General features: G+C 34.2%; 1 protein-coding gene across 1 annotated transcript in view; it reads left to right on the top strand.

Annotated features, from left to right (window-relative positions):
• The window catches only part of LOC148947364 (lactase/phlorizin hydrolase-like), a 232,719-nt gene that overhangs the window by 190,128 nt on the left and 20,159 nt on the right, over nucleotides 1–22,432 (top strand). The window contains exons 8-10 of the mRNA XM_089095777.1: nucleotides 10,257–10,392; nucleotides 16,399–16,513; nucleotides 19,657–19,779. Coding sequence (XP_088951903.1) covers nucleotides 10,257–10,392; nucleotides 16,399–16,513; nucleotides 19,657–19,779 — 374 coding nt within the window. The remainder of the gene's footprint in view (nucleotides 1–10,256; nucleotides 10,393–16,398; nucleotides 16,514–19,656; nucleotides 19,780–22,432) is intronic.

The raw sequence follows: 22,432 nt of genomic DNA, 5'->3' as shown, positions 1-22,432 counted from the left end.
ACTCTTGCATTTCAACGAAAGAAATTCAAAATGAACTTTGAAAAATCAAGAAAATGTAACTGTGACAAGGTAAACCACAACCAAACACTACTGAAATATTCCAACTCTTGCATTTCAACGAAAGAAATTCAAAATGAACTTTGAAAAATCAAGAAAATGTAACTGTGACAAGGTAAACCACAACCAAACACTACTGAAATATTCCAACTCTTGCATTTCAACGAAAGAAATTCAAAATGAACTTTGAAAAATCAAGAAAATGTAACTGTGACAAGGTAAACCACAACCAAACACTACTGAAATATTCCAACTCTTGCATTTCAACGAAAGAAATTCAAAATGAACTTTGAAAAATCAAGAAAATGTAACTGTGACAAGGTAAACCACAACCAAACACTACTGAAATATTCCAACTCTTGCATTTCAACGAAAGAAATTCAAAATGAACTTTGAAAAATCAAGAAAATGTAACTGTGACAAGGTAAACCACAACCAAACACTACTGAAATATTCCAACTCTTGCATTTCAACGAAAGAAATTCAAAATGAACTTTGAAAAATCAAGAAAATGTAACTGTGACAAGGTAAACCACAACCAAACACTACTGAAATATTCCAACTCTTGCATTTCAACGAAAGAAATTCAAAATGAACTTTGAAAAATCAAGAAAATGTAACTGTGACAAGGTAAACCACAACCAAACACTACTGAAATATTCCAACTCTTGCATTTCAACGAAAGAAATTCAAAATGAACTTTGAAAAATCAAGAAAATGTAACTGTGACAAGGTAAACCACAACCAAACACTACTGAAATATTCCAACTCTTGCATTTCAACGAAAGAAATTCAAAATGAACTTTGAAAAATCAAGAAAATGTAACTGTGACAAGGTAAACCACAACCAAACACTACTGAAATATTCCAACTCTTGCATTTCAACGAAAGAAATTCAAAATGAACTTTGAAAAATCAAGAAAATGTAACTGTGACAAGGTAAACCACAACCAAACACTACTGAAATATTCCAACTCTTGCATTTCAACGAAAGAAATTCAAAATGAACTTTGAAAAATTAAGAAAATGTAACTGTGACAAGGTAAACCACAACCAAACACTTCTGAAATATTCCAACTCTTGCATTTCAATGAAAGAAATTCAAAATGAACTTTGAAAAATCAAGAAAATGTAACTGTGACAAGGTAAACCACAATCAAACGCTACTGAAATATTCCAACTCTTGCATTTCAACGAAAGAAATTCAAAATGAACTTTGAAAAATCAAGAAAATGTAACTGTGACAAGGTAAACCACAACCAAACACTACTGAAATATTCCAACTCTTGCATTTCAACGAAAGAAATTCAAAATGAACTTTGAAAAATCAAGAAAATGTAACTGTGACAAGGTAAACCACAACCAAACACTACTGAAATATTCCAACTCTTGCATTTCAACGAAAGAAATTCAAAATGAACTTTGAAAAATCAAGAAAATGTAACTGTGACAAGGTAAACCACAACCAAACACTACTGAAATATTCCAACTCTTGCATTTCAACGAAAGAAATTCAAAATGAACTTTGAAAAATCAAGAAAATGTAACTGTGACAAGGTAAACCACAACCAAACACTACTGAAACAGTCCAACTCTAGTAATTAAATGATAAAAGTTCAAAATGAGCTATGAAAAATCAAGAGAATGCAACTTTGAGAAGGTGGCCCATAAGCGAACGTGGCTGAAATATTCCAACTCTTGCATTTCAATGAAAGAAATTCAAATGAACTTTAACAAATAAAGAAAATGTAACTGCGACAAGGTAAACCACAACCAAACACTACTGAAATATTCCAACTCTTGCATTTCAACTAAAGAAATTCAGAATGAACTTTGAAAAATCAAGTAAATGTAACTGTGCCAAGGTAAAGCACAACAAAACGTTACTGAAAAAGTCCAAATCTTGCATTTCAACGAATGAAATTCAAAACGAACTTTGAAAAATCATGAAAATGTAACTGTGGCAAGGTAAACCACAACCAAACACTACTGAAATATTCCAACTCTTGCATTTCAACGAAAGAAATTCAAAATGAACTTTGAAAAATCAAGAAAATGTAACTGTGACAAGGTAAACCACAACCAAACACTACTGAAATATTCCAACTCTTGCATTTCAACGAAAGAAATTCAAAATGAACTTTGAAAAATCAAGAAAATGTAACTGTGACAAGGTAAACCACAACCAAACACTACTGAAATATTCCAACTCTTGCATTTCAACGAAAGAAATTCAAAATGAACTTTGAAAAATCAAGAAAATGTAACTGTGACAAGGTAAACCACAACCAAACACTACTGAAATATTCCAACTCTTGCATTTCAACGAAAGAAATTCAAAATGAACTTTGAAAAATCAAGAAAATGTAACTGTGACAAGGTAAACCACAACCAAACACTACTGAAATATTCCAACTCTTGCATTTCAACGAAAGAAATTCAAAATGAACTTTGAAAAATCAAGAAAATGTAACTGTGACAAGGTAAACCACAACCAAACACTACTGAAATATTCCAACTCTTGCATTTCAACGAAAGAAATTCAAAATGAACTTTGAAAAATCAAGAAAATGTAACTGTGACAAGGTAAACCACAACCAAACACTACTGAAATATTCCAACTCTTGCATTTCAACGAAAGAAATTCAAAATGAACTTTGAAAAATCAAGAAAATGTAACTGTGACAAGGTAAACCACAACCAAACACTACTGAAATATTCCAACTCTTGCATTTCAACGAAAGAAATTCAAAATGAACTTTGAAAAATCAAGAAAATGTAACTGTGACAAGGTAAACCACAACCAAACACTACTGAAATATTCCAACTCTTGCATTTCAACGAAAGAAATTCAAAATGAACTTTGAAAAATCATGAAAATGTAACTGTGACACGGTAAACCATAACCAAACACTACTGAAATAGTCCAACTCTTACACTTCAACGAAAGAAATTCGAAATGAACTTTGAAAAATCAAGAAAATGTAACTGTGACAAGGTAAACCATAAGCAAACACTACTGATATATTCCATATCTTGCATTTCAAAGAAAGAAATTCAAAATTAACATTGAAAAATCATGAAACTTTAACTGTGACAAGGTGAGCCAAAAGCGAACACTAGTGAAATATTCAAACTCTAGCCATTCAACAAAAGAAATTATAAATTAACATTTAAAAATAAGTAACAAGTATCATTGACAATTGAATCATCACACACAAACAACTGTTATTTGCCTCCTCGAACCTTAGAGCGAAAGAAATTCAAAATGAACTTTGAAAAATCAAGAAAATGTAGCTGTGACAAGGTAAACCACAACCAAACACTACTGAAATATTCCAACTCTTGCATTTCAACGACAGAAATTCAAAATGAACTTTGAAAAATCATGAAAATTTAAATGTGGCAAGGTAAACCATAACCAAACAATATTGAAATATTCCAACTCTTGCATTTCAATGAAAGAAATTCAAAATGAACTTTGAAAAATCAAGAGAATGTAACTGTGACATGGTAGACCACAACAAAACAATATTGAAATATTCCAACTCTTGCATTTCAACGAAAGAAATTCAAATGAACTTTGAAAGATCAAGAAAATGTAACTGTGACAAGGTAAACCACAACCAAACACTACTGAAATATTCCAACTCTTGCATTTCAACGAAAGAATTTCAAAATGAACTTTGAAAAATCATGAAAATGTAAATGTAACAAGGTAGACCACAACCAAACCCTACTGAAATATTCCAACTCTTGCATTTCAATGAAAGAAATTCAAAATGAACTTTGAAAAATCAAGAAAATTTAACTGTGACAAGGTAAACCACAACCAAACACTACTGAAATATTCCAACTCTTGCATTTTAACGAAAGACATTCAAATCCACTTTGAAAAATAAAGAAAATTTAACTGTGACACTGTAAACCACAACAAAAATCTACTTAAATATTCCAACACTTGAATATAAACGAAATAAAATATAAATGATCATAGAAAAATCATTAGAATGTATCTATGAAAAGATAAACCACAAACGAACACTACTGAAATATTCCAACTCTTGAATTTCAAAGAAAGAAATTACAACTGAACTTTGAAAAATCAAGAAAATGTAACAGTGACACTGTAAACCACGTCAAAACACTACTGAAATATTCCAACTCGTGCATTTCAACGACAGAAATTCAAAATGAACTTTGAAAAATCAAGAAAATGTAACTGTGACAAGGTAAACCACAACCAAACACTACTGAAATATTCCAACTCTTGCATTTCAACGAAAGAAATTCAAAATGAACTTTGAAAAATCATGAAAATGTAACTGTGACAAGGTAAACTACAACCAAACACTACTGAAATATTCCAACTCTTCCATTTCAACGACAGAAATTCAAAATGAACTTTGAAAAATCAATAAAATGTAACTGTGGCAAGGTAAATCATAACGAAACAATAATGAAATATTCCAACTCTTGCATTTCAACGAAAGAAATTCAAAATGAACTTTGAAAAATCAAGAGAATGTAACTGTGACATGGTAGACCACAACAAAACAATATTGAAATATTCCAACTCTTGCATTACAACGAAAGAAATTCAAATGAACTTTGAAAGATCAAGAAAGAGTAACTGTGACAAGGTAAACCACAACCAAACACTACTGAAATATTCCAACTCTTGCATTTCAACGAAAGAAATTCAAAATGAACTTTGAAAAATCAAGAAAATGTAACTGTGACAAGGTAGACCACAACCAAACACTACTGAAATATTCCAACTCTTGCATTTCAACGAAAGAAATTCAAACTGAACTTTCAACTCAAATCAGGAAAATGTAACTGTGACAAGGTAAACCACGACCATACACTACTGAAATATTCCAACTCTTGCATTTCAATGAAAGAAATCCAAAATGAACTTTGAAAAATCAAGAAAATGTTACTGTGACAAGGTAAACCACGTCAAAACACTACTGAAATATTCCAACTCTTGCATTTCAACGAAAGAAATTCAAAATGAACTTTGAAAAATCAAGAGAATGTAACTGTGACATTGTAAACCACAACAAAACATTAATGAAACATTCAAACTCTTGCATTTCAATGAAAGAAATTCAAAATGAACTTTGAAAAATCAAGAAAATGTAACTGTGACAAGGTAAGCCAGAACCAAACACTACTTAAATATTCTAACTCTTGCATTTCAACGAAAGAAATTCAAAATTAACTTTGAAAAATCAGGAAAATATATCTGTGACGTGGTAAACCACAACAAAATACTACTGAAATATTCCAACTCTTGCATTTCAATGAAGTAAATTAAAAATGAACATTGAAAGATCAAGAAAATGTAACTGTGACAAGGTACACCACAACCAAACACTACTGAAATATTCCAACTCTTGCATTTCAACGAAAGAAATTAAAAATGAACTTTGAAAAATCAGGCCTTTGGGGTACCGGGGGCCCTTTGGGGGGGGGGGGGGGGCAGGGGGAGGGGAGGGGCCAGGGGGAGGGGGTCGTTCTGTGTTTCAATGCACAAAAAAATATTAAAAAATAGGGAGAGGGAAGGGGAGGGGAGGGGGAGGGGAGAACAGGAGGGGGAGGAGGGGAGGGGAGGAGGGGGAGGAGTGGAGGGGGAGGGGGTAGGGGGAGGAGATGGAGCGGGGAGGGGAGATGGGGGGAGGAGATGGAGGGAGAGGGAGGGCCCTTTGGGGCCAAGGGGTGGGGGCCTTTGGAAGACCGGTGGACCTTTGGGGACTGGGGACTTCCTTCGGGGTTGAGGTAGGGGGATCGGAGCCCTTTGGGGTTGGGGTAGAGGACCTCACAACACTGTTCAAATGGAACTTGTGTATTATAACGACCACACTCAAAACCTCTTCTAAAACATCTTTTAAATCATCTTTTAAAATGCCTCTAACTGTTTCGCCGAAATAATTTCATAAAATGGCTAAAACGGTTTCGCCCAAATAATCCCTAAACGTAATTCAGCGTGTTGGAACTTGTGTATTATAACGACCACACTCAAAACCTCTTCTAAAACATCTTTTAAATCATCTTTTAAAATGCCTCTAACTGTTTCGCCGAAATAATTCCATAAAATGGCTAAAACGGTTTTGCCCAAATAATCCCTAAACGTAATTCAGCATGTTCCTTTTGTTTAGCATCCCTGGGCAGTCACATTTGAAATTACAAAGAAACCTTTTCGCGCGCTAAGATCAAAACATTTGCTCGAACAACAACAACAAATACTGTTTCCCGGAAACTCATAACATCTGCCTCGAACAACAACAGGAAGGAAGTGTCAATAACTTTGCCTCGAACAACAACAGGAAGGAAATGTCATTAACTTTGCCCGGAAACGATTTGGTTAATGACTCAATAATCCATGAAAGTGACAAAATTCCTGTTTTTCAAATTCTCACTGACAAAATCCATAAAACATCCAAGAAAACAGACATAAATGTGACAAAGTTCCTTTTTTTCAAATTCTCACTGACAAAAACCATAAAAACATATAAAAATGTGAGAAAGTTCCTGTTTTTTCAAATTCTCACTGACAAAATCCATAAAACATCCAAGAAAACAGACATAAATGTGACAAAGTTCCTGTTTTTTCAAATTCTCACTGACAAAATCCATAAAAACAGACATAAATTTGACAAAGTTCCTGTTTTTTCAAATTATCACTGAAAAAATCCATACAAACATACAAAAATTTTAGAAAGCTCCGGTTTTTTCAAATTCTCACTGACAAAATCCATAAAAACAGACAAAAATGTGACAAAGTTCCTGTATTTTCAAATTCTCACTGACAAAATCCATAAACCACGTGGTTCTATGCCCATATATGGTGTGGGTACCGGAGATATTATGGCATCTCTACTTACCTCTGACCCCCGTCCAAAACAAATAACCAGCAGCATCAAGACTCGATCCTCTGTACCGTAAATTACTAGACAATTGAAAAAGTTAATTGTATCTAAATTGAGTCTAATTAAGAATGATAAAATCTCCGAAGTTAACTCACTGCGTAAACTTAAAAAAAAAGAAATACGTAAATCTGCATCTTCATATTACAAACTTAAAGTCTAAGAATTGTTTTTTACTAAGCCAAAGAAATGGTATAATATAATAAAAAAATTGAAGAAAAACAAAAAATATAGATTTCCATTTTCAAAAAGAACCCTCAGCTACAGTCAAAGATTTGAGCAAATCTTTCCTCCATGTTTCAAAGCCCCCGCCCTCTCTTTTGACACTCCTTATGATTTGCGAACCGTTTAAAGTCAACGGTTTTAACAATTAATTTTTTTTGAAACTCCTCCTTCTTTCTCCTGCCCCATCCCCCCTGAAATGTCTGTCAACACTATTAAATTATTGGTGTTACCATCTTAGGTGACTCAAAATGGGATTGCCATATTAACGATATTTTAAAATGTACAAATGCTGCACTTTCCCGTCTTGAACTACTTCATTATTCGAATGTCCTATATCGCAATGATTGAAGATTTTCCTTTCTTTCTTACGCCCAACCCTCGACTACACCTTTCCTCTTTGGCATCCTAACATCTCCATTGAATTGTCGAACAGAAATAGAGGCAGTTCAAAAAGGGTGTCTAAGAATTATCTTCAATTAGGGTAAAGTGCCTTATATTATCTCCCTTCTTCGAGAGCCAATCTAGTCACCCTTAAGGAAAGGAGAGCGAGAATTTCCTTGCGTTTCGCTAACGATGCCCTTCATAACCTTCGAACAACTCCCCTTTCCCCTAGTTAATATTCGCCTCTTTAACCTTGCTTCCTGCGGTCTGCTTCAACAAAAATCCTTCTTCTTACCCCGATAAAAGTTTCCACTAAAAGATATAGAAAAATTTTCACCTCTTACATAGTTGAAATATTAACCAGTGAATCTCCTCGCCCTCCTCACTCCCTTTGTAGCTTATAATTGTATTGTTCATTATGCAAATTATGAGCTTTACATTCCTTGGTTACAAAGTTAAATTGTGCTTTTCTTATTATTTTATTCCCATTTTAATTTACGAGTTTTCATTGTTTTGACGTTTTCGTTAATTGGCAATGACTTTTATTTATAATTGTTAATTGTTTTTGACATTTTTATGTATTTTACATCATTTTTTTGTTGTTGTTAGTTTTTGGCTCTTTTTTATTTAATGACACCAAATACGAATTCGCCCCATTCGGCCTAGTGATAGTCGTTTTTCAGTAATAACTGTTATCTAATCTTTGTTCCCACGTATAGAGGGTCAAAGAACTAGCCTGCTAATCAATCGGCTCGATAATTCAAGAGTAATTCGGGCAAATAGTCACGTAAACAATCAAAGCAAAGGAATTTTGATAATAGCAAACACAACAAAAAATTGTTTTTTTAAGCTGATTCCAGATACATTAAGTGTATTTGAGGTTAATGTTGCACATTAACCTCAAATACCTCCTTGTTTAGCCATTCAAATGGTTAAGTATTTAGATTTACCAAGACCTGATGTGTGCTTATCATATCCAGAAATGGGGGCTACTGACAATTTGTTTTCTAGTTTTAACTGTTCGTTGTTGTCAATCAAGAGCTTGTCTATTAAGATATGCCAAACGCTAAATATCCTAGAATATCTCAATATAATATTCAGAAGAGGAGCTGCCCAGAATCGAATTCGGATTTTAACACCTAATTGCTTAGCCATCCAAGTGCTGGAGTGTTTGAATATTCCTACGGTTGGTAATAGTAAGTATTTTTGACATTCAGAAAGAGGTGCTGCTAAGAGTCAAGTTCGGATTTTAACACCTCATTGCTTAGCCTTTCAAGTGCTGGGGTGTTTAAATATCCCTATGGTTGGTAATTGTAAGTACTTCTGACATTCGGAAAGAGGTGCTGCCAAAAGCCAAGTTCGGATTTTAACACCTCATTGCTATGTCATCCAAGTGATGGGGTGTTTGAATGTCTCTACGGTGGGTAATTGTAAGTACTTTTGACATTCAGAAAGAGGTGCTGTCAAAATTCAAGTTTGGATTTTAACACCTTATTGCTTAGCCATTCAAGTGCTGGGGTGTTTGAATATTCCTACGATTGGTAATTGTAAGTACTTTTGACATTCAGAAAGAGGTGCTGCCAAAATTCAAGTTTGGATTTTAACACCTCATTGCTAAGTCATCCAAGTGCTGGGGTGTTTGAATGTCTCTACGGTTGGTAATTGTAAGTACTTTTGACATTCAGAAAGAGGTGCTGCCAAAATTCAAGTTCGGATTTTAACACCTCATTGCTATGTCATCCAAGTGATGGGGTGTTTGAATGTCTCTACGGTGGGTAATTGTAAGTACTTTTGACATTCAGAAAGAGGTGCTGTCAAAATTCAAGTTTGGATTTTAACACCTTATTGCTTAGCCATTCAAGTGCTGGGGTGTTTGAATATTCCTACGATTGGTAATTGTAAGTACTTTTGACATTCAGAAAGAGGTGCTGCCAAAATTCAAGTTTGGATTTTAACACCTCATTGCTAAGTCATCCAAGTGCTGGGGTGTTTGAATGTCTCTACGGTTGGTAATTGTAAGTACTTTTGACATTCAGAAAGAGGTGCTGCCAAAATTCAAGTTTGGATTTTAACACCTTATTGCTTAGCCATTCAAGTGCTGGGGTGTTTGAATATTCTTACGGTTGGTAATTGTAAGTACTTTTGACATTCAAAAAGAGGTGCTACCGAAAATTAAATTCGGATTTTAACACCTCCTTGCTTAACTATTAAAGTGCTATGGTGTTTGAATATCCCTAGGGTTGGTAATTCTAAATCGTTGTGATATTCATAAACAGGGGCTGATCAAAGTCGACTTGCACATTTTTAATGGTTCCTTATTGTAATTTAAGTGCCTAAGTATCACATAAGAGCTGAATGTCACAAGTGCTTGCTACATATTCAGAGTGAAGAGCTGGACAAAATTGCATTGAGACTTTAGAAGCTCCTTGAATTTTTTTTATCCAATTTCTCTCTGGTTTTTCAGTTGATTATCTCTCTTTTAAAGTAAAGATTTAAACATCTGGCATGTGTTCACAACAAATTCTAACCGTTTGTTCATAACACGTTACAAATCCTTATCTCTCTTTCAAGTTAAAGGTTTAGGTATATGAGATCTGTTCACAACATATCCCAGTGTTGGGTTCACAACAAGTTTCAAATCCTCATCTCTCGTTTAAGGTAAAGGCTTAAGCATCTGGGATGTATTCACAAATAACTGGGATGCCAATGGGAAAGTTGCATGCGACAGCTACAACAAGTATAATGAGGATGTTCAACTTATAGTAAACCTCAGTGTGACACATTACAGATTCAGGTGATATATTTTATTCACATTTATTTGTATTAGTTCAGGGGTGCTTATTCAGTAAAATGAAAGGAGGGAGGGATAAAATATATTTTTAGAAATCTGTGTTGAGGAGGCAGTTTTAGTGTATTATCTATATATTTCCATAAAAATACCCAAAAAACTATTTTTAAAAATCGGGGGAAGGAGGGGGCAGAAAAATAGTAATTACCCCAAGCTTTTCCCTGGATCCCCTCCAATACAATTAAATTGACACCCTTGGATTGGATCAGTGTAAATTAAGGAAGCTGTAAACTACTTAAAAATTGATTGTTATTATAATTATAGGGTGAATAATCCCTTCTATGACAATACTTTAATATTTATTCTAACTCGTATAGCAGGCTTTAAAAAAGAGTGTGAAAAGGATTTGTGCATTCTTCGGTATTATTGTTTCAGATATTTATTACTAACTGTAAAACCTTCATGTCTAAAAGCTTAAGGAAAGTAAATAACTGTTTGATTAAACAAAAGAATGGGCATTGTCAGTTTAATATACACATACTAATATTTAGTAATCAAAATGTTAATATTTTTTTATTTATCAAAGTTATAAAAGTAAAAACATTTATATGTTTTTTTTTTCAGTAAAGTGTAAATTATTTTCTGGCCTTGGGAAGGCATAGGGGATTTGAGCCCAAGTTTTGTTAATTTCTACTCGTTTCGAGTTTGATTATGTTATTTATTTTAATTTCTGTTCGTTTTGGGTTTCATTTATTAATCGATGCTGATTTGTGGTAGTATCACGATTGGTAGATGATTTGATTTTATTTTTGCTCATTTTTGTTTAATGGAGTTCTTTACTTTTCTTTGAAAAATTCAATTTGTGGAAAAAGTTTTTTAATTAGTTTCTGTTCGTTTTACATTGACATTGTTTTTTCAGGGAAAAAGAAAATAATAGTTTAAATTTTTCGTTTTTTTAAGATTTTATAGTTTGGCCTGCTATTTGTATGTTGGAGAAAAATTTTCAGCAATTTTTAATAAAATACATCCTTTTAAAAATCTGGAGACAAATAGTAGTGTTTAATTTAGTTTCATACCCCCTCTAGTTGACTTGAAATGGAAAACTTGATACCTTTCGCGAAAAAATCTGTTTACTTTCTTTGATAGCTTGGATACACTTACGCTATTTTGATTTGGTTAAATTTTAAGAGCAGAAGTACCCCCAAAAGTTTGAACATAATACCCTCAGTTGTTCTTGGGATACTTATGAGATACCTTATTGGGAATTATCATTAACACAGTGCATTTTGATTTAATCTTAAGGCAACATTTAGTTTTTAAACATAACGGGCAAATGAGAGAGTGGGAATGGGAGGGGGATTAGTTGCCGTCCAATCACTTTTGACTATTAAAAAGGGCACCAACCCTTTCTATTTTCAATCGAATGAACCTTTTTTGTAGTTCCAACGACAAATCCTTCGATACGAAGTGCCCTGGTCTAAACAACAACAACAACAAATAAGTAATACATTATACCCAAATTTATCTTTGCTATTAAAATGTAAAGCCTTCCAATCACTTTCGAACATTTAAAAGGGCACTAGGCCTGTCGATTTCCAATCGAATTGGCTCTTTTTGAAACGAAAATGCTTTCTATTAACACCTTATATGCCCCAAGTCATAAATTACAACCCTTACCCTAAGGGCTGTTAGGGTGGCCGTCATACTCTAAGACCAAATTTCCAGAACTTTCAACTACGTTAAACAAAATAGCTATGTAAAAATTTTGATTGGATCTGTTTGGGGAAATGGTGGGCGTGAGAGAGGCATTAGTCGCTCTCCAATCACTTTCAAGTATTTAAAATGGCACTAGCTCTTTCAATTTCTAATCAAATGAGCCCTTTTTAAGTTTCTACGACAACACTTTCAGTAAAAACATTATATGCCCCCAGGGCTTAACTTACAACCCTTGCCCTGAGTGCTTAGGGGGGGGGGTTGTCATTCTCAAAGACCGAATTTCCAGAACTTTTTACTACGTTGAACAAAATGTTTATCTGAAAATTTTGATTGAATGGTGTCACCCTCCAATCACTTTCGACTATTTAAAAGGGCACTATTCCTCTCAATATCCAATTTAATGAGCCCCTTTAGAAGTTTTACGACAACTCTATCTATAAAAACCTTATGTGCCCCCAGGGCATAACTTACAAACTTTGCCCTGGGAGCTTTAAGGAGTTTTTCATCCTTAAATATATAATTTCTAGAACTTTCAATACCTTTCCAGTAATCTCTAAGCTTGGATGAATGTTTTTGGGGAAATGTTGGGCGTGAGAGGGAGGTTAGTTACTCTCCACTCACTTTCTACCATTAAAAAGGGCAATTTCAAGTTCCAATCAAATGAGCCCTTTTTGAAATTTCTAAAACAACTTTCTATATAAGCCTCATATGCCCCCAGGGCATAACTTACTACCCTTGCCCTGAGGGCTCTGAGCGGGGTTATCATCCTAAAAGACCTAATTTCCAGAAGATTCAACTACGTTGAACAAAAAGGATATCTCAAAATTTCGATTGCATGTGTTTGGGGAAAAGGTGGGCGTGAGAGGTAGGTTAGTTGCCCTCCTAGAGTTATAAAAACTAGTAGGTTATAAAAACCTTATATGCCCCCAGGGCATAACTCACAAACTTTACCCTGGGAGTTTTGGGGGGGTTTGTCATCCTCAAATATATAATTTCCAGAACTTTCAGTACGTTGAACAAAATGGCTATCTTTAAACTTCGATGAATATATCTGGGGAAATGGTGGGCGTGAGAGGGGGGTTAATTACTCTCCACTCACTTTCGACTATTAAAAACGGCAATTTCAATTTAAAATCAAATGAGCTCTTTTTGAAATTTCAACAACAACTTTCTATATAAGCCTAATATACCCCCAGGGCATAAGTTACAACCCTTACCCTGAGGGCTCTGAGGGGGGTTATCGTCCTAAAAGACCTAATATCCAGAACTTTTAGCTACATTGAACAAAAACGATATCTCAAAATTTTGATTTGATGTGTTTGGGAAAATGGTGGGCGTAAAAGGGGCGTTAGTCACTCTCCAACCATTTTCAACTATTAAAAAAGGCACTAGACCTTTCAATTTTCAATTGAATGAGCCCTTTTGAAGTTTCTACGACAACGCTTTCAATTAAAACCTAATATGTCCCCAGGGTATAACTTATAACCCTTGCCTTGAAGGCTGTAGGGGGAAGGATTGTCATCCTTAAAGACCTAATTTCCTAAACTTTCAACTCTGTTGAGTAAAATGGTTTTCTAAAAATTTTGACTGGATGTGTTTGGGGAAAAGGTGGGCGTGAGAGGGGTGTTAGTTGCCCTCATATCACATTCGACTATTAAAAAGGGCACTAGCCCTTTGAATTTCCAAGCGAATGAGCCCTTTTGAAGTTTCTACGACAACGCCTTCTATAAAAACCTTATATACCCCCAGGGCACAACCTATAACCCTTGCCCTGAAGACTGTGGGGGGAGTGTCCTTCTCAAAGGTATAATTTCCGGAACTTTAAACTTCGTGGAACAAAATGACTATCTCAAAATTTTGATTGGATGTGTTGGGGGAAAAGGTGGGCGTGGAAGGGATGTTAGTTGCCTTTCAATCACTTTTGACTATTAAAAAGGGCACTAGCCATTCTATTTCCAATCAAATGAGCCCTTTTTGAAGTTTCTACGACAACGCGTTCTATAAAAACCTTATATGCCCTCAGGGCATAACTTACAACCCTTGCCCTGAGGGCTGTGAGGGGTTGTCATCCTGAAAGACCTAATTTCCAAAATTAAAGCTTCCTTGAATAAAATGGCTATTTCAAAGTTTTGATTGGATGTGTTTGGGGAAAAGATGGGCGTGAGAGGGGGGTTAGTTGCCCTCCAGTCAATTTTGACTATTAAAAAGGGCACTAGCCCTTTGAATTTCCAATTGAATGAGACATTTTTGAAGTGTCTACGACAAAAGCTTCTATAGAAACCTTTAATGCCCCCAGGGCATAACTGAAAACCCTTGCCCTGAGGGTTGTGGGTGAGTGACCTCCTCAAAAACATATTTTCTATCGGGAAATCAACTACGCTGAACAAAATGGCTATCTAAAAATTTTGATTAGATGTGTTTTGGAAAATGGTGGGCGTGGAAGGGGTATTAGTTGCCTTCCAATTACTTTCGACTATTAAAAAGGACAAAAGCCACTTCAATTTCCAGTTGAATGAGCCCTTTTCGAAGTTCCTACGACAACCTCTTCAATATGAAGTGCCATGGCCTAAAGGAAAAAAATAGTAAATAATACGTTGTGCCAACATCGTTCTTTTATACCCCAGGGCATAACTTAAGACCCTTGTCCTGAGGGTTTAGGGGGATTGACCTCCTCAAAACACTTTTTCTATCTGGAAATCATCTATGCTGAACAAAATGGCTGTTTCACAATTTTGAATGGATGTATTTGGGGGGATGATGGGCGTGAGGGGGGGGGGGCTAGCTGCCCTCCAATCCCTTCCGACTATTAAAAACGGTACTAGCTACCCCAATTTCCAGTCGAATGAGCCCTTTTTGAAGTTTCTACGATAATTCCTTCGATATAAAGTGACCTGGTATGGAAAAAAAAATAATAACACAATGTGCCAACATCGTTCTTCACTTAGGCAGCGCGATTGCGCTGCCTATGATTAAGCATGTTTTTATCGTAGTATTGGAGCTATAGAATTCGTACAAGTTTTCAGGGTTTTTTTTCGGTACTCCCCTTAAAATAAATCTTAAATAGCTCAGAACTTAATAAGTGAAACGTTAGAAAGAAGTGGTAATCAAGTTCAACACAAAAAGACAACAAAAAATAACAACAAAATTTTAAACCGTTTCTGCCACCACCTGATCTTTAAACCAGCTGTAGCCATTGTAGGTAATGGTGGTATTCTCGTCTGAGATAGTGTCACCTCTAAGACGTGGTTATTCATTTAAAGTTTATACACTTAATGGAACGAATTTGATTTATCTTTAATTTATGTTTGCTATATTTTAGCAAACGTACAAAATTTGGATTTTGAAGTGCAAGTAGATTAACGGACAAACAAAAACTATTCAGTTCTGTTTTTAATCATAATCATGATTAAAGTTAAAACTTAAGTTAAATATATTTATTACACTGATTATTTATTATTACCCCCCGATTATCAAGCTAATGCCCTTAAGTGCTTTAAACGACCTTCTCATTACCATCCAATGGCACTTGTGTTTCAGCTGTCCTCATTAATGAATCGGGAAAAACTCAAACTTAGACCTAAAGAGTAAGGGGCTTAGGAGGGATAGGCAGCCCTCCTAATGCATGAAATGGTTTCTCTTCGCTTAATAAGGTTAACTTTGCTCTTTCCTTTCAATTGAAAAACTTTACTTTTTCAAGCTAAAATATTATATTGGGTAACGGTCACTGTATACTCCGATTTCTTACTGATATATTATATACATCAATGAATATATGAAATTGATTGGAAGTGTTTCCCATTTTCTACTTTTCTGCTTAAGAACTTAAATACTGAACTTTAATTGAAAAATCTTGATAAAATTTGAATTTTTAGTCAAAAATTTGTATAAACAGTAGTTTTGCTGAATAAATCTTAAATAATATTTTAATTACAGAATTTCGGGCGGAGACATTTCGGGCGGAAAGTGGTATTATTGTTCTGTTTAACCTGCACAATAGTATTCTCTAGTCCTCAAATACATGTGTACATATTAAAACACATGGAAAAATTGTATGTAAACAGAAAATGAGAAATATCATCATCTAAAATCACCAAGAACTTCTAGTAGCATTGGCCGTCCCTTTCCAAAGAAATTTCCTGGTAAAGCCCATGATACTCCACCCAGCCTTTTCCAATTCTAAGCCGGTAGACAGGTGTTTTCAAAGGTATTTACTTTCTCCTTTTAACTTGTAGTCTGTTGTCTTTACCTTTGAATTGAGTCTATCTTCAGATTAAATAAGTTCCGCTTTTGTTTCAGTATTGCATGGACTAGGATATTTCCAGATGGTGTCGGTGAGACGGCAAACGAAGAAGGTATTTTATACTATAACAACTTGATAGATGAACTAATGAGGAATAATATTGAGCCTGTGGTAAGTTATATTATTCAGTTGAAAAATCAGCCCTCAGAGTCTAGATAAAATGTTTCTTTTTTCTGGATCTATGGTTCAAATTGCTTAATTAAATCTTAGTTTTGTTAGTTCCAAGGGTAGGTTTTCTTAGGTAATAATTAAAACCCAAAACTGACGAAACATGATCTGAACCTGACAGTGAACAACTTTTAGGAATAGGTTTGACCAACCGTTTAAGCTGTTGAAATTTAACTGAAATATCTTCTTCTTGTTCTTGCTAGAAGCTATTCTTTTTCTCTTGTTTAAGTAAAATATTATCTGTTTATTTTCTCTAGAGGTGAGGATTAGTCATTGACATTAAAATATTTTTAGGAGCTGATATAGTGTTCCGCTGTAAGGTGGTTGAAATAATGTTCTCTAAGTCTCTCTAAAAGTAATTCTTTTACTTTATTTCTTGATATGCTATTTGTTTAATTTCTCTAGAGATTAGCACTGCAATCCAAAACTCGAGAACAAACTTGATCCCTAAGCTACATAATGATTATTTAATAAGGCTCATTCACATTGAGATTTAACTAAAACTAATGGTTCAGCCCGTCCCAAATCCCAGTGCTAACCGATACTATGATCAAATTAAATCTTATTGCAAAGGCCAACTGACACACTGAAATCAACTAATGCTGTAATCAGCTAATGCTCTTGTCGTACCAATTTTTTTTTTTTTTAGCCCTGACGAGCTCCTTTCAATATTTCAATTTATTTTATTCCTGTTTTCCAATATTAATTTTTTGTCTATTTGGATAAGATTTGGATATTAGCCCATCAGAAAATTCTATAAGAAATTCTGATTGGCTCGGCCTTAATCGATTGATTTTTAGTTTTGGCTAAATCCAGTTCTGGATTAAATAAAAAAAAAAAATTTAACGGAAAGTAAGGAGCAAAATTAAAAATTAAAACGAAAAGAAATTATTACGTATGTGAGGGGGGTTGCTCCTCTTCAACACCTCAGTCTTTATAACACCTTAGTTGCAATAAGCAAGCTTTCAAGCTAAGTTCTATTTTTGTTTTCTTGACATGGGCCATTGAAACATAATATTATCCAAAAGAAGCTAGGGATTTGAATTTTAATTTAGCGGATTGGTCAGGGCCAATCTAAGGTCCATCCCTTCACAATGATCGCTGTATAGAACTATTGATTTAGTGTTAAGTGTGTATCGAGAAGACGACTTGGAGACCCCGTTTAGGGAGTCTGTTCTGAGAATTATAGATACGTATTTTGTGACCTTTTGGAAAAATACAAGTAAGCTATTTTCTACAGCCGTGTTAGATTATTTTTTCAGGGACCCAGGCAGGGTAGGAAAAAGAATTTGCGAGAATAACCGGCCCTATTATATCGACAGGGGGGCCGTTTACCATACAAAGAGATAGCTGGAGATATTAAGAGTGACCCAGGTGGTGGTACCCTTAACCTAGAGAGTTGGCCGTTTGACCGTTATATCATCTTATCATAACCCAGATCAAGGTATACCGTAACAGTGTTTTAACATAATCTATAGCTACCATACAGCAGTGGTGACCGCGAGATCAATTCTTTTGATATATCTATTGGGATTAAAATTCGAGTTTAGAGTTTCGGTTACTATTGAGCCAGATCGCTCCCCACCTACTGTTCGTTACCACGAACTGTTTGATACTTGCTAAATTCCTGTGGTGGACGGGTTTGATTTCGACCGATTCCCAAAATTAGCGCTGGCTAAATTATGATGACAGTAAAATCTTATAGTGAATAATCTATGTTTAAAATTTTTTTTTTTTTTTTTTTTTTTTTTATAATGACGAAAATCCAAGGCTTATAAATTAGTTTTTTATCATTGAAATTAGGCAACATCTATAAACCTATTTGATCTACCGTTGAAGCTTTTGAAAAATGAACTTTTTTTTATATTTTTTTGAAGTTCTGAAAAAGTGAAGATTAAAACCCACAAGTGATGCGTAAAGTCGATCATTTAGATTTGGCAAAAATATTCTTAGAAACTGATTTGGTTTACTGTATAAGCTGCTAAAATGTGTAATAATATTTCTCCTATTCTTTTTGTTTTAGTTAAATTAACTAAAACAAATTAAATTAACTAATCTCCTATTTTTATTTGTTTTAGTTAAATTAATCGTTTACCTTCTCTGTAAGTAGGGATTAAAACCAAAAAGTCAGAATTAGATTTTGGCCAAAAAAAAATAATGAAAACAAATCGAGATACCTGTTTCAAAAAGCTGCTAAAACTCTTAAATATAAAAGCTGTAAATATAAAAGCTGCTAAATATACTTAAATATATTTTCCTTCATCTTGGTCTTATGAATTCTTTCTCTCTTGTTTAATTAAATGTTTCTTATAGATCGCAGTAGATGAAAATCCGCAATTTTTTTCTTAGTCTCGTCTATGCTTCTGAAGAAGACGTAAAATTGTACTGAGTTCTAAAATAGAATTTTTCATTAAGATAAATTCGTTGCTTTGCGTAGCTTTGTACAAAAGTGAATGTTCCTATTCTATATTAATACATAATTACAGAAAAGTGGGAAAGCTTTTGTTGATGTTTGGTTGATACCCTAAATATTTCTAACCATTCTAATCGTGGCTATTTCCTCTTCATTCAAACAGTATTTTTACTTATTCTTAGTTCAATGTATGGTGGGTGAAAATACGTCCCATTATGGAGATTGTCTATGCATTGATGGATAAGTAGTTTAATATATATATATATATATATATATATATATATATATATATATATATATATATATATATATTCATCCTTTACTAGATTTTCATCCTTTACTCCCTTCCAGGAAGTACCTACTTCTATTCAAGTCCATTCTCATGAACTCTTCCAACCACATTCGAGAACATCATGTTTTTTTTTTTTTTTTTTTTTTTTTTTTTTTTTTTTTTTTACCAAAATCCCGATTTTTTGCAGCCTTTCATTCTTCATAAGTGAAGCGTGACCTATCCATCTTCAACTTTTTTTTTATTTGAGGCCTAGAAACAAAGAAGTTACACTAAACAAGTAGAAACAAGTAGAAACCCAACAATATTAGATGTCATCCAAGGATAATGTCATGCACGAACAGTTAACTACCCAGAACCCTAATCCCTAGGCTACATTTTTAGGTTACACTGTACCACTGGGACTTGCCCCAAGCCCTAGAAGACCAAGGAGGCTGGTTAAATGCTGACATAGCAGTATGGTTTGAAGATTATGCGCGAGCCTGCTTTGTCAATTTTGGTGACAGGGTAAGTAGCTCTTTTTTTACACATGAAACTAGGGGGAAACCAGGGGATGAAATTTGCTCCATATGATAATGTGTCTTTCCAAGATCCGACTTAAATTGTTTCTGACCGCCTTCAACAAGCAAATTGTTTAAAAAAAGAAAGGATTATGCAACAATCTTTGGTGAAAGATCAAGAGAAAAAGTGTGGCTCGTCAAATTGTCAAATTTTATCATAGGCAGCGCTAATGCGCTTCCTATGATAAAATTAGCATCACATATATTTACTAATTTTTGGGGCCAGGGGCTCAAATTATTTATAAGGTTTATTAATTACGTGTAGCCTTATTCCTTCCTTTGCCTGCATTTTTAAGATACAGGATAGTTTAAATCATAAGAATACCGTATATAAATTGCGAAAATACTCACAAAATAAAAACCATTGTATTCGATTTATTAAGACAATTACTTTTTCGGCTTCGTAATTAAGAGAATTAATAGGGTTAGTCTTTACGAACTTATGATGTTTGAACACGAGTGAAATTTTAAACGCATACTGTGATTGTAATAGAATTTTGAAAAAAAAAGAATGAGATTTAGTATTTGGAATAATTGCCAGGGTTGAATATTATTTTAGGCAAATTATTCAGTGTGAGTTTACTGTGAGTATTTGGAGAAAGGTATGAAGCATGTCCTTTAGGCGTAATCTGCCTGTTTGGAGGATATGTTTTAGTAGTTTGGTGAGAATTTGCTGTTGAAAAATTGACAGCTGAAAAATGGAAATGTTGAAAAATTGATAAGTTGAAAAATTGATAGCTGAGTTAAAAATATTAAGTTTTGCAAAGCTGAGGTGTTTGACCTGGGTATTTGATAGTCCAGATAATTCAATAAGAAAATTTTGATTGTGTGTTGATGAATTTGGTTACGTGTTTTTTCCTTACAGCTTTAACGCCTCGGAATTTCGGGGGTTTATCGCATGTTCCGAAGATTTGTTTTAGACGAATTTTATTAGGATTTGCCACTTTAATATCGATATTTCCCTACAATTACGATATTAGTTGAATAGTGCATCATTAATAGTCTCTAGCCATTAACTGACTGACATTAATAGTCAGTCAGTATCTAGCTATTGAAGAGTGAACTCCTATAATCGGATTACTTTTTCAAGTTAAAAGGATTAAATTTGATATTGTTTTGGACTTTCCCATTGCGTAATTTGATGCAAGTGTAGACTTCTACGTGCGGATTATAGCATTCATTATGGCTGTCACTCAAGCAAAATTTGATGAAGGAATGAAACGGATTCAGGCGTTGCTGGATAAAATATTAGCAGAGCAGAGAAGTTTTTCTGTATCAATAATTTCCCTTCAAGATGAAGTTAGGCAAATATCAGCTGAAAATGCGAATCTACGAGAGGAATCTAAAAAGCTTCAAAATGATCTAGAGCAAGAAAAATTGCGGAATAACGATTTGGAGAGTAAGCTTCTGGACATCGAAGTGAGAGAAAGAAAGTTGAATTTGATTGTTCATGGTCTGCCTACTGAAAAGCATAATCAATCAGTGACTAGCAACGTAAAGTCTCTTCTTTCTGACAAATTGCAAGTTACCGAGGACATTTCTCTTACCAAGTCTAATTGCCTTACGAGAAATAGCAGTTCAAACATCACGAGTAGGAAAAATTTTGTTCAACCGACGTCTGTTTTTATATTGCTACACACAGATCATAGCATTCATGCGATTCTCAGTTAGGTGAATAAGTTGAAGGGTAGTGGAATTCGCATTTGTACTGATTTCCCACCAAAGCCACATTTTCTACGGAATGAGCTATTGTCCAAGGGAAAGGACATGCGTGATTCGGGTTCGGTTCATCTTACGCGTATTAAAAAAAAGGGGAATAAATTATGGCTCGAGTTTAAAAAGTGTTCGTCTTCACAGTGGGCTAAGATTGACTAGTTACGGTGATTAATAATGACATTCGTTTGGTGAGATTATTTTTATTACTTTATGTAATGTTTCTCTGTTCATAGGATCTATTATTTTTGTTTCTTGTGAGGTTTTTTGTCCCTCTGTAGCTTGTTATAAGTTTATTTTCTGTCTTTTTTGTGTGTTTCACTTATTTTTATTTCTTGTGAGGTTTTTTGTCCCTCTGTAGCTTATTATAAGTTTATTTTCTGTCTTTTTTGTGTGTTTCTATTTATATGAAGTAATCGAGTACAATAATTTTTTCTGTTTCCGCATTTTATGTTACAATGAATAAGTTCAGTTTCTTTCTCTTGTTTCTATTTATTTTCAAGCAGTTTTATTTTCTTTCACCATTATTTTCGAGTTCTCGCTGGTTCAGTTGTTTTTGCTACGTTAAGACTCAGACGGTGTGCATTTTGCGTAAGTTTCTGCTAGTCCTGATCATAATTCTGATTATTTACATTGGATGATAATTGCATTGAAGATAGACTGAGAGACCTAGAGTCTAACCCTTTTGACTTTTCCATTTTCCAGAGCCATGATAAATTTTTTGGAAATGAGATAAATGATGGTGGGCTAATTAATTTTCCAAAATGTAGATATAAATTACCTTCCGAGGTTTCTGATCTTCCCAGTACCGGGGTTGTGAGAACAGGATTTTTAAATTGTAGAGGTTTTTTTAGTTCACAGGATGATCTTGTCGATGTAGTTCATAA

Source organism: Artemia sp. Qi Xiang Cuo, chromosome 10 (genome assembly GCF_049724085.1).
Source record: "Artemia sp. Qi Xiang Cuo chromosome 10, ASM4972408v1, whole genome shotgun sequence".
Taxonomy (NCBI): domain Eukaryota; kingdom Metazoa; phylum Arthropoda; class Branchiopoda; order Anostraca; family Artemiidae; genus Artemia; species Artemia sp. Qi Xiang Cuo.
The sequence above is the reverse complement of the archived record's forward strand: the minus strand, read 5'-3'. Positions and strand labels throughout refer to the sequence as shown.